Source organism: Brachyhypopomus gauderio, unplaced genomic scaffold, assembly GCF_052324685.1.
Source record: "Brachyhypopomus gauderio isolate BG-103 unplaced genomic scaffold, BGAUD_0.2 sc51, whole genome shotgun sequence".
In the NCBI taxonomy this organism is placed as follows: Eukaryota; Metazoa; Chordata; class Actinopteri; order Gymnotiformes; family Hypopomidae; genus Brachyhypopomus; species Brachyhypopomus gauderio.
In genome coordinates this window covers 1,232,427-1,245,696 of record NW_027506876.1, presented here as the reverse complement: position 1 = coordinate 1,245,696, position 13,270 = coordinate 1,232,427, and the positions used below count along the sequence as shown (strand labels likewise).

The 13,270-nt window shown below is 39.0% G+C and overlaps 1 protein-coding gene across 5 annotated transcripts in view; it reads left to right on the top strand.

Annotated features, from left to right (window-relative positions):
* clip1a (CAP-GLY domain containing linker protein 1a) overlaps nt 1-9,435 on the top strand; it is a 51,187-nt gene extending 41,752 nt beyond the window's left edge. For all 5 annotated transcript variants that reach the window (XM_076987198.1, XM_076987199.1, XM_076987200.1 and 2 more), the window contains 5 exons: nt 572-689; nt 2,200-2,347; nt 3,687-3,739; nt 8,260-8,387; nt 8,637-9,435. In XM_076987198.1, the coding sequence (XP_076843313.1) occupies nt 572-689; nt 2,200-2,347; nt 3,687-3,739; nt 8,260-8,387; nt 8,637-8,865 (676 nt within the window). In that variant the 3' untranslated portion in view covers nt 8,866-9,435. The remainder of the gene's footprint in view (nt 1-571; nt 690-2,199; nt 2,348-3,686; nt 3,740-8,259; nt 8,388-8,636) is intronic.
* Nucleotides 9,436-13,270: the final 3,835 nt, after the last annotated feature.

The following is a 13,270-nucleotide window of genomic DNA, read 5'->3' as shown; positions in this document are numbered from 1 at the left end:
TTTGATATTGTAGATATTTAGTGCAATTGTTTTGTTGTAACTGTTGTTCCAGTGCATTCATATAAGCTTTTATCTATAGAATGAACAAAATTATAATTTTAAACTTGGAATCTCTCCTAGTAAATTTTTTCTCCTAGTAAATAATTAGTTGTAATTCTGTGTTGGCTGCACATAAAATGTAGCTTAAGTTAAATTTTATCATGATTTGTATAATGCTATAGCTATTTGAGTTATATATATTAAATATTAATTGATGACCTTCTACACTCTTTCAATAAGTTGTTTTCAAAAATGTTCCTGCGTGTGGCGGACACTACAAAGCCTGCAGTGCTAGTGTGCTGTTTTAATAAACCTGAGATGGGGGGAATCATTCAGGGCCCTGAAGGTCCACGCCTAACAGCACTACTACCACGTCAGTAACATGGTGGTAGTCACCACAGGGCTCTTTATTACTTTTAGAACTCATTGGACTCACTTCAGTGTAGTACAGTGACAATTATTTTTTAATATTGATTATTTGATTTTGATAAAAACATAATTTACTTGATCCCTGAATTTCTTATCTCAACAGAGAGAATGCATTAAAGAGTGAATCAGAGAAGGAGAAAACTGCACTACAACAATCTATCCAAAAAAACAGTGCCTTGATCTTGGAAAAGGACAGAGAATTGGAAACATTGAGAAGTGAGGTAAAGTCCTGTTGGTGTAGTACAGTGTGTACTGTACAGTCACTCCAATCTCACTCCATTTCACTCTCTGTCTTTATTATATACAAACTGGATTCCAAAAAAGTTGGGACACAAATTCACAATTTGTTTAGTGTCCCAACTTTTTTGGAATCCGGTTTGTATATACATACATACATACATTTGCTCTAATAAGTTCTATTAGATATATATAGAACAGTATATATATAGAACTGTTCTAGATATATATAGAACAGTATATATACTGGAGGGGTTAGGATTGTTTTTTCAAATATTATAATTATTATTAATTTAGTTGCCAGTGCTAAAACATGAGACTTTCAGTTTTTCCATCAGAGCAGTAGGAGTTGAGATGGGTTCAGGTTTCAGGGCAGTATTCATTGAATTGGTGCTAAACTGAAACTTTTTAATCTTTACATTTAGATTAAAATACACATGTATAACTGGCCACTAGGCCTGTCGTGATAATTACATTATCGACTTATCGTACGATAGTTTTTTTTTTTATTGTGATAATTTTGCTGATGTGGATAATTGGCCATTGGGTTTCCGCGCACATTTGTTTACATGAGAATAAACCCCAACTACGTGAGATTTCAGAAAGGCACGCAGTGCTGCTGTCTCGCTGCCCCCTCCCCCCTTAAGGGAAGACGAATCTGATCAGAGAGCGACATCTACCGGTTAGGAAATGAGTGCGGTACACAGAGAGCGTATGCGTCAATTACAGTGCCTTCACACACACAGGTGGAGATGTGTTAGCTCGCGAACATATTCGCGACCCCAGAATTTTTACCCGTGGCAGGACTTTCAAACAGCCCAATTTACGTGAAAACCGTCAAGTATAAATATAATATTATCGTTTATCGCGATAATTTCTGGGACAATATATCGTTCTGAAAATTTTGTTATCGTGACAGGCCTACTGGCCACTTTAGTTCTTGCTAAAACTGAAGACAATAACATAATTTGATGTCTTACTACACAATCCTATCAGTTCCCATCATCGGTACAGAGAAATAGCTTGATTTTAATGCCATAATTCCACTTTTCAGTGGTGCTTTGGGTGATTCATATTGAGAGTGCTGCACTGGGAGGTAAATGCTGGCTTCTAAAATATTTCCTTCACGGGTAGCGCTTGCAAAAAGACGTGCAGGCATGCAGGCTGCCTGAATGCCACTAAACTGTGACTAGCAGAGTCATTAAGATGACACTATTCACTTGATGTTTCCAATCAGAGTACTTGGCTCTGTTTGCTTTCCTCCCTAATTTAATGTTTGGTATTCTAAATGAAAAACCAAACCATTACAGTGTTACACATTTTCTCCCATTAAAAGAAAACAGATGTAGCAAAAGTAGCATTAGAGCAGAAGTAAACAGAAAATATACTCAAATCTATATTTATTTAATGTGTATGTAAAAATATTTAGTATTTACTTTAAAAAAATTGAATTGCATTTGTGGTGTTTACTGGTTTCTCATGACGTGTGGGCAGGTATCTGCACTTCATGAGCACAAAGCTTCAGTGCAGACCTCTGTGAAGTGTCTGGAGACTGATAAGCTTCAGCTACAGGAGCGACTCTGCGTCCTAGAGAGGAACCTGTCTGCAGCACAAGCCGCCCATCCTGGACACACCCCCTTAGGTAACTGTGGCCATACCCCCTTAGGTAACTGTGGCCATACCCCCTTAGGTAACTGCGGACAACGTTTCCAAATATTTCTATGGGGATAAAAACCTGTGTTTTGCCAGAAGTTTTGTATGACAGCAATGGTAGCTCTGCTGCTAATCCTCTAGATCAGTGGTTCTCAAACTGTGGTACGCGTACCACTGGTGGTACGCAGAGCACCCCGCGGTGGTACGCCAGATGAGCTCGGAAAATAAAAGATGCTTTGAGTTTTTTTTTTTTTTTTTTTTTTTTTTTTTTTTTTACACAACACATTTTTTTAATTAAAACAGAATTATGACAAGTCCTGAAATTCAGAAACTAAAAGGGATGACTCGTATTATTTGCGGAGAAAATGTCGCTAAACAGCTCGATCTGGTGCATCTTTCAAACGACACAGTCACTCGCAGAATTGATGAAATGGCGAACAACGTCAGACAAACATTGACCGAGAGAATTAAAATGAGTAAATGCTTCTCACTGCAGTTAGATGAATCCATAGATGTCGCAGATTTAGCCAACTTGCTCGTTTCCGTGCGATATGAGTATGAGGGCATGTCGCACGAAGACTTTTTGTGCTGTAAACCCCTACCAACACGAACTACAGGAGAACTACATTATAACATATGTGTGTAATGAGCAGGGTTGCCAACTTTCACGCATTGAGCGTGAGACACACGCATTTGACCGTCTTCACACGCCACACATCCGATTTCTCACGCCGACAAAAAAAATCTAGTTTATTTACCTCTGATCCACATCTATGATTCAATGAGTTACTAGTTCGCTCTGGCACCAACCACCGCGATATAATACTTATCTTGTGTCCATTTTACATCCTCCCGGTAACAATTTACGTTCGCTAACCCCCCGTCAACAACTTAAACTCGCCAAACAGCTTTTTCTTTTCTTTTTTTTTTTTGGGGGGGGGGGGGGGGGGGGTGGTACGTGGAGGTTTTTCGTTTGACAGTTGGTGGTACTTTGTGTAAAAAGTTTGAGAACCACTGCTCTAGATTATCTAGAACTACATTTTTCAGTTAATTTTAAATTAACTTAATTTAAGATGCATAGTTTTATTTCTGACTTTTTCCATATGTTCTTTGCATGCTTGCACAAACGTTCTCTGTGAATCATCTACTGTAATTTGAGTCATCACAGAATGTTTTTGTGGTGTCTGCGCTCAGCTGATCAGTTTCACTCAAAGATTCCTCTGTACACACATGACTTTGTTGTTCCCCAAGAGTTTTAGGTTGAAGATTAGTTTGGTAACCACTGATGCAGATTTTCCCCAGTAATAACATAGCGCTTGTTTCAACAGGTTCTTCTGCTCTCGACCAGACGAGGGAGGAGACAGAGACAGCGGAGAGTCAGGTGTTGAAATTAATGCCATTAAGTTTCTTTTATGGTGCTTAGATGCTTATTTTTCTGATCAAATTGCGTGGTTTTGGTTCCTCTTCACATCTTTCTTATACCGTAATATAAAGAGGTGTATATTTGTATTTGAGGATGAGATGTTTCAAAGTGCTCAGTTCAGTGATTCATTGTAGTCCAAGGGTTATGTTACCATTTCACCCAAACAACCATGTACCGTATTTTCCGGACTATAAGCCGCTACTTTTCCCCCCACGTTTTGAACCATGCATATAATGAGATGAGGCATTTCTGTAGATTTTTCTTTATTCGTTAGGGGGTGGAGCAGAAAGTTAAACAAAGTTGTAAATCAAAGAAGAAAGTGCTCATTTTCATTTAGCACATGCAAGCAGCAGGCACAATGGAATTTTTTTCAAACCAACATGTGTTGTGCTGAATTCCGACTCCCCTCGTTTGCACACGCATAAAGACGCTACAGATGATATTCCAGAGTTACAGTGATTATAACTTAGTTCATTGAGCACTCTAGTTTTGACCTAACTAGATATTTAGACATAATACTGCTGTAATACTGCGAAGTCATGTGGTCAGAGGTGAACTTCGGTATAGCCAGTTTGTATTTTATTTAAAATAATTAAGACCCTTTAGCCAGTGAGGCTTTGGACATAGATAATGTTGTGCTGTTTGCTGTGATGGATAATTAAAGTCTAGCTCGTATTTATGCATAGAAACATAAATCGACAATATAATCTGTAGCATCTTTATGCGGATAAACAAGGGTTGAGTCGGAATTCGACACAACACCGGCTGAAAGCCAAATCTGTTGCACGTGAAATGCTACAGGTACTGTTCTGAAACTGATCAGTTCAGTTAAATGTATTCAGTTCAGTACATATATGCGGCTTTTTTTTAATTAACTAACTTAATTAGAGAGAAAATACAGTTCCCTGGGTCTTTAACGTAACGTCGACTGCACTTTGAATTGTATGTTTTTTTAAAATATTGAAATGTAGCTCTAAACATACTGTGTGTTACTTGCTGATGGGTTACTTTATATCAGGAGGTGCCCAACTGTGGTCCTAGAGGTGTGTTAGATTAGACTTGATGAACAGGATCAGGTGTGTTTGATTAGATTAGACTGGATTAGCTGGATCAGGTGTGTTGTTCTCAGGGTGGATCTACACTCTGCAAGGATGTACATCCCCAGAATTGTACAGCATCCCTTTGTAATGCAGTATTGGTTTATCTTACAAATGAACAACATTAGTAGTGTGAGCATTTCACCATGCCAGTCAATTTAATATTGGCTGAGAAGCTACAATGCAGTAGTAAACAAAGTCTTTAAACCTGGCCAAACTAAAAAAAAAAAATCTTTAAAAAAATGTTCTATAAAACTTAAGATTCTGCATCAGAACTTTGCCCATTGCTTGATGGTTTTATTTCTTTTCCCATTTGTCCCACGAGCGCAGGCGAATAGCTGCGTCCCTCTAATTTCTTGTCCTCTGTTTTGTCTCTTCCTGTCCTTGTTCCACCTGTCTTCCTCGTCTCCTCCCCTCCTCCTTGATGTTGGCAATGCCTCCCTCAATCAGGCAGCGGTTTGTAACAGTGTCTCATCACTTCATTTCTGCATGCGTTTCACTTTCTTTTTTGCTGAGTGCTTCAGGGCTGCCAACTTTTAGCAAAATTGAGATTTTATTCCTTCCGTTCTCAACTGTGCTGTCGCTCAGGCAATAACAAAGTTGAACTATCATCGCCGTCACATTGCATTATTTTCACTTAGTGCTTCCCATTCAAAAAGCACTAGAGGTTCATTTCACATGGTGCAATAGTATAATGTAATCAGTTCCTCACTGAGTGTTCCCACATCAGAAAAGATTTGATACCTTTTACCTATTTGAAAACATGCCATAGAAATAATCCCATGTTAAATTAATCCTGTGCAAACTACCATGTAAATATTCTGAATTTTTTAAAGTTCACGTTTTCTGGATAAAACGCCTTCTTAATACAAGGACTGTTGGTTGGACGGTGAAAATGAAAGAAAGCTATGAAAAACAAAAGAAGCCATTCTTTGGACATTAGTGGCAGTTAGACATTGAAAATTGAAAAATGCTTAAACTCCAAGCCTTTGGATATCTCAGAAGGCACTACTAGATCATTTGTGAGAAAATGGAAGTTAGTCTTGCACTGCCTAGGCGACGCCGTCCTTTAAAAACGTTGTGGCCAAGCTAAGAAGTACAGTCGCTCAGACTATGATATCAAGAACTCTGGATATACCTGACTGTATGGGAGAGTGGCTGAAGAAAACAAGTATCATAGCACATAAGGAGATTGTCCAAAAAAGTAATCCAGCTAAAATGTGGGATAAGGTTTTGCGCTAAAATGTGACACAAATGGTGGTTAGTGGCCAAAATTAAAAATGTTACTTGGGACACATTCCCAGTGTTCTCAACAAACAATTTCCCAGCAGTGAAGTATTGTAGTGGCAGCATCTTGCTATTAGAATATATTTCCTTAGTGGGCTCTGGGCATATCGAAACAGGTGGATATCCAGGCAACCTACCTCAGGCTGTTTAAAAGCCAAGGCTTGACCTATCAGCAGGACAAACTTGACCTTTCTGCTGGACATTGATCTCCAAGCTTAAGACCAATGTGAATGTTCTACAAAGGTCAAGCCACATACCAGATGGCAGTCCAGTTGGCCATCTGTGGCACTACAAAATTAAGATCCATACAGATCATGCGTAAACTGAACATCCTACTGTGAAAAATGGATGAAAATTGCTCCCAAACATTGTGCAAAGCTAGTAGACTTGAAGCTAATTGCACCAAAAGGTGGTTCTACTTGAGTACTAGTCTTGGGGGTGGGGTAGTGGACGTTTTGGGGGGGTTTTTTTGTTGGGTTTTTTTAATAGATATACTGACAATTATTTTGATTTTTTAAATGATACTTCAGATTTCACAGTAACTGAAGTCATTGTTGTTGAGTGATTTTTCACACTCCATTGGAAACTCTGGTTTTACTTTTCTACATGACTACACCCAGTATGTTGGGTTACATTTTTTCCCCCCATATAAAATCGTATACTGAAACATGCTTACTACAGTTACCTAAGCAGTTAATTTTTTGTCTGTTTGCAACCTGGTCTGTCCAGTTCATCAAGTAAGCGTGTATGCATTGAGTCTCACTCACATTGCATGAGAGTTTGCAGCCCTCTTGTACTTTTTTTGTCTGTGTAGCTCTGGTCTTCTGTTTATCTATTTTGTATAAGCGTTATTTAACTAATCTGTGTACTTGTAATAATGTTCTGGGAAGGTAAGCAGAGGGTTGTATGTTCATATCAGATGAAAGACCTTGCTTAAAATGGTCCAATTTTTTGTGGATACTAGGTTCACTTTTTAATCCTCTACATTTTCTGTATGAGATGTAGGTAATTTCTGGAAAAAGTAATAGGATTGTCTTAATTGTAAACAATGTATATTTTGAGTTATTAATACATTGCAGCACATTAAATGAGCCCTCGAAGAATAAACTAGAAGGGCACAGAACATCATAATAGGTGATATTACTGGAAAGTACAGAAAACTTTAATTTTGGGCAGTATTCAACTGATGAGGGTTAAGGTAAAAAAAATAAAATAAATCGATGAGCATATCTATATTCCATACGTGCCTACATGTCCTCCGTCTCCAAAATGACACTACACCATATGTTTATTTCCAGTGCACACTCATTATACACTATAATCTTCTGAAGTTGTAGCCTTATTTTTCTTATTTCAGAGTCAGCTAAAGGTTACTAAAATAATTATTTGTATTGTGCAGTAGCAGCAGGATGTATGTAAAACTGACCAGAAGATGGAAAAGATTGCACATTTTATCATTTTCCATTGGCAACATTTGGTACAACTGCGGGAAATAGATAGCGCCTTTCAGATATATAGGCAGTTTGTCTACACTAGTATACAACAGGGTTATAAAATAACCTATGAAAAGTAAGTTACCAGAAAACTAAGTCTCAATGGTTTTTGAAATATGTCAATGATTTGCCATTGTTAATGAAAAAAATAATCCAATAGCTCATTGTCTGTACAGGAAATTTTATATTGAAATCTTTCAGGTTTATTTATCATCCCCTTTTGTGAATGGATGTGGGTGGTTTAAGACCCAGAGAATACATTTTAAAGTATGAAGTTAATTTAGCAAATGTTCAACTTGAAAGAAAAACATTCTTCGGCATTCAAAATATTTATTACATATATTTACATTGACAATTTTAAAAAATAATAATTCCTACCATTTTACTAAATGGCTTATTACCAAGTTAAGCTTGTTCATTTCAACACTAATCCATTTTGCAGTTACCAATAATTTGATTTAATATTTTTACATATTTTTAACAAGTGCTCAAAACTATTCTGTCCCTTCATTGCTCCTGTCTCAGGACTCATGAGAATTGCTATACTGGACTTCACTTAAATCCAGAATAAGAATGAAAATGCAATTTGTCTCTGGGGCAGATTGAGTTCTTGAACTCTGTGATCGTGGACCTGCAGAGGAAGAATGAAGATCTGAAGGCTAAGCTGGAGAACATGGCTGTAGCAGCGCTCAATGGGAACACCACCAACGAGATGGACAACAACGACAGGTGGATGTCCTTTCTTAAGTCTGATGAATGCGGCAGTGTTTACACTACTCATATCGGCTTATCTTGGAATATGCTAGTTTCTCAATAATGTGACTTGCATTTTGAACATCACATGCTGTGATCCTATCAATTCAGCATTTCCTGAAATCGATAAATATTTGTGGATGTATCTCATGTAAATTGTTTTACATATTCAAAAAATAATAATGGTTTGTACTTTCAGCTTCACGTTGTCTTTTCTGTTTGCAGCCTGGCTGAGGCTAAAACCAAAAAGAAACCCCCGCCACGACTGTTCTGTGACATATGTGACTGCTTTGACCTCCATGACACGGAGGACTGCCCCACCCAAGAGCAGACGCCCGAGTCCCCTCCACACACCACCTACCATGGCACTCCCAACGAGGAGAGACCTTACTGCGACATCTGTGAGATGTTCGGCCACTGGACAGAGTGCTGCAACGATGACCAGACTTTCTGAATGTACTCCCTTTTTTCTGAGCTTTTATACCTGCTATACCACACACGCCTTGAGTGACACATTGCACATGTGTGTTGATGTCTGTAGTGTGTGTGAATGGGTGTTCAGCTGTTTGCCTTGCCACTCAACAGTTCCCAATCCATTAAAAAGCATCAGTGGATTAAATGGTTCAAGTTGGTTACATGCTTTTTATATTCACTAGTTGAAAATTATATAAATTATCCTGATCTAAAAAACGGTTTAAAAGAAGAAAACACTTTTGCCTTGTCTTTTTTTTTTTAAACCTATGTATTAAAGCTGATATTGTGGCTTTTTGAGATGGTGGAAGGAATATATTTGCCAAGGATTTGAGTCTTTGACCTCTTACAGTCACAGCAAAGGTTATGTACTTTCTCCTGAATGTCTGGGTTGTCTAAGGCGCTACAGTCCTGATGCACTTTACTCCATGAACCTCTTCCCAATCTCCAGCTGTCTGAAGACTTGAGATGAACTCAGTGCTGTTTTTAGCAGTTTGTCTTTTGGAATATAATACATCTGTACAAAATAAATAAATAAATATTGTTTACGTTATTTTATTGTCCTTGGTTGATCTAAGTCTTGATTGTCATTACCAAAGCCTGATTAAATTAATCACAGAAAATTATAATTATAATCTTGCAACATTTGGCAAAACTGCAGGAAATGGGTCTGCTTCAGCTCAGAGTTTATGGAGGTTAATCGATCTCAAAAATAAAATGTAATATGCAAAATGCAGTGACATCAAAGAGATCACATTTACTTTGTTCAAAACTTGAAACTTCAAAAACGCTCCTTCTGAAAAAGACTAAAGCACGGGCGATTTATTCAGCCACAACAAAGCTAGCTTTTACTGCCCATCGTTTGTGGTTGTGGCTTTTGTGAACACATTCTTTTGTGGTCAGAGTTGCCTAATTTTGGCATACTTGGCTCTGGTGTTCTGAAAATTTGTGCTACTTCACGTCAGTGTTAGCGCACACCCATAGCGCAAAATTATAGACATCGATTCATGCTACTGTGTCAAAATGTACTACCGTAGCAGAATGTGCTTCTAGCATTAATACTGTAGGTATGATCATTTTATAGGCTATATTGGCTTATCAAAATGTGCTTCCAGCAATAAGAGTACTGATTATAAAATAATGTACTGATTATTGGAACGCTGTGCATAAGGAATGTCTTAGAAACCTACTATTAATGTGACGGTGCAAACGTCATTAACGTTACATGGTTATTTACTTGTATTTAAGAAAATAGCTTTAGAAATGTAAAATAGCCAAACAGAATGAACGTTAAATATTAAGAAGTGCTCGTTTCAAGGTCAATCAACTAAAACCACTTAGTGTAGGACCGAATAGGGGTCTCAAACTCAGCTTCACTGGGGGCCGCTGGAGGTAGAGTCTAATCCAATCTTCTCCAACATTAATAACAATTCAGAACATGAACAGTTCTTCAGAACATTGGCTCCTCTTTCTTCCTCCTACTCCTTGCTACCAGAGTGTAACGCGGTGTGACATAACCACTGCGTGAATAAACTGCGAGGCGGACCCAAGTGCTGGCTCGAACTGGCACAATAAGCCATGTCGTAAGTAGTGAGTGTGAGATTAAAGCACACACACGCACAGTGGCAAAAACACCAACGCAAAATGAAACTAACCGTGAACACTCGGTAGAAGATAGAAACAAAAACAACGCAGAAGACTCAACGCGTGAACTGAAACTCAACCGTAGACACTTGGGAGAAAATAGAAACAAAAACGATGCGGAAAACTCAACGCACGAAAAGCAAAACTCACCCGCAGTGAGAGGGGAGAAAAAATAAATAAAGGCAACTCAAAAGATGTGGAAAAAACTCGTCTTGTAAAAACAAAAGAAAGAACACCAGGGGAAGAATCTGGCTACAGGCAAAAACGCCACAACAAAACAAAACCTTCCCAAAATAAATGAATAATGGATAGGAAGAGAAACAGATGGAGGAAAACTTGAGATAGGCGCAGGAGTAACTCGAATAAGTGACAGGATTAACGAGAAACAAGAGAGAGAGGAAGGTGGCGAGACACCTTACACACAGCACAACGGCAGTGAAAGCAGAGAAGGGCTGAAGTCGTACCGGCATGACCAAAACGAATCAACAATGATCCGGCTTCACAAGCTTTCTTAAGAAGCCATGGCAACAGGTGAGACGGATCATTGCTGATTGCGTCGACTCAGTCTAGGGCTGACTCAAGTGCCTCTTGTGGAGGTAGAAGGTGTAGCATCCGAGCCAGCCCTGACACAGAGACCTGGCAGCGCTTCATCTTACACAGCTGAGCCACATCCGGCTTGAGGGACGAAGCAACTGAGACTCTCAGTATGGCTTGAAGATGCTCATCAGTAAGTTTGAACCGGAACTTTGACTTATTAATGGTGGAGAAGAGCTTTTCACAGAGATAGGTGCTTCCAAAAAGACACACGGTCCGCTTGAACATCTTGGAAAGCTCAGGGAAGGTGGGGGGCAATTCTCTCAAAAATTGTCCAAGGTTCTCTGCTTTTCCACTCACCTCCCTGAACTTGGCTTTGTGTTCAGAATTGCACTGCAGGTCCTTTGATGAGCTGTTCAAGTCTCACTACGTGTTCAATCTTTCTTTTGATGAATCCCTGGTCCATTTCTACACATTTGTGCAGACAACAGTACAGTAGGGGTGTGACAAGATCTCGTGTTTCGAGATCTCGCGAAACGTAACTCCGTGAGATTTGTGATCCAGCAAGAATGACGTGGGAAAATACAGGCATTACTATTGAAGATGCCCCTGCCACTTTCAAATCGTTTATTTGGCAGCATTTTGGGAACCCGGCGGAAATGATAAATGGAAAGAGAGTGACTGATAAGACCCGGACCATATTCAAACATTGTATGAAAATAATTCCGTACACCGCGACTAATACGAGCAGGATGCAGAGACATTTACAGCACCACCACAGCTCAGTACAACATATCTCACTTGAACAGAGGTAGCAGCACAGACATGTGAATCTCCACATCCCTAATATATATATATATATACTAGGGATGTGGAGATTCACCGATTCACATCGGTGAATCGGTACACATGTCTGCGATTCGACTGCACCGGTAGATTCAACGTGCATTGGGTTTAATTTGCGGGCGAATTCACGATGCATTGCCTCTAGCCTTTTTGCATCAGCAAAAACCATGATTAAATCGGGTGTTTTGTTTTCCAGTATCTATTCCTTATTCTAACATTTTCAGAGGCAACATATTTTTTATTGATTTCTTTTTTTTTTTTTTCGAGGCAACATAAATGCACCATCGTGTCCTCAGGTACTGACGCAAACACGCAGACGTACACAACAAAGATGGAGGGAAACGAGAGCATTAGCAACGACAAAGATATTTAATGCACCAAAAAAGACACACAAATCAAACGTGTGGCAATATTTCGGGTTTTTTAAGCGATGTGGTCAACTTGACAAGACGCACGCAATCTGCAAACAATGCCGTGGGGCTATCAAATACGTTAGTAGCACAACGAACCTGGCGACACACATGAAAAGACGACAAGGTGTGGACATCTCTGCGGCCGCTACCCCCTCGTAGGTCTAGCAGACAGTAGTGTTGCAGATCATAATATTCACTATGTTAATAGAGAGTAAAGTAGAATTGTGCTATTGAGTTAAGAAAACTGATGGGTTAGGCCAATACATCCTCAAACCTCAACTAACTGTATCGAATGATCACTTATCAAACCGAATCTTCATATAATAAGTCATATCGTTACCAATTATTTTTTAATCGCATCATATCGTGAACAGGAGTGATTTGTATTGCATCGTATCGACAAGGGATTTCAGAGTATCGCAGTTATAACACATCGGTGGCAGTGTATCGAGATGTACACTGCTCAAAAAAATAAAGGGAACACTTAAACAACACAATATAACTTCAAGTCAACCACACTTCTTTGAAACCAACCTGTTCAGTTAGGAAGCAACACTGATTATGAATCAATTTCACCTGCTGTTGTGCAAATGGAATAGACAACAGGTAGAAATGAGAGGCAATTAGCAAGACCCCCCCTATAAAGGAGTGGTTCTGCAGGTGGGGACCAAAGACCACTTCTCAGTACCTATGCTTTCTGGCTGACGTTTTGGTCACTTTTGAATGTTGGTGGACCTTTCACACTCGTGGTAGCATGAGACGGACTCTACAACCCACACAAGTGGCTCAGGTAGTGCAGCTCATCCAGGATGGCACATCAATGCAAGCTCAATCAATCAAATTTTATTTATATAGCGCTTTTTACAACAGTTGTTGTCACAAAGCAGCTTTACAAGTGCCGAGTCATTTGATATCATTTGATAAATACATAGATAATACTACTAGGATAGC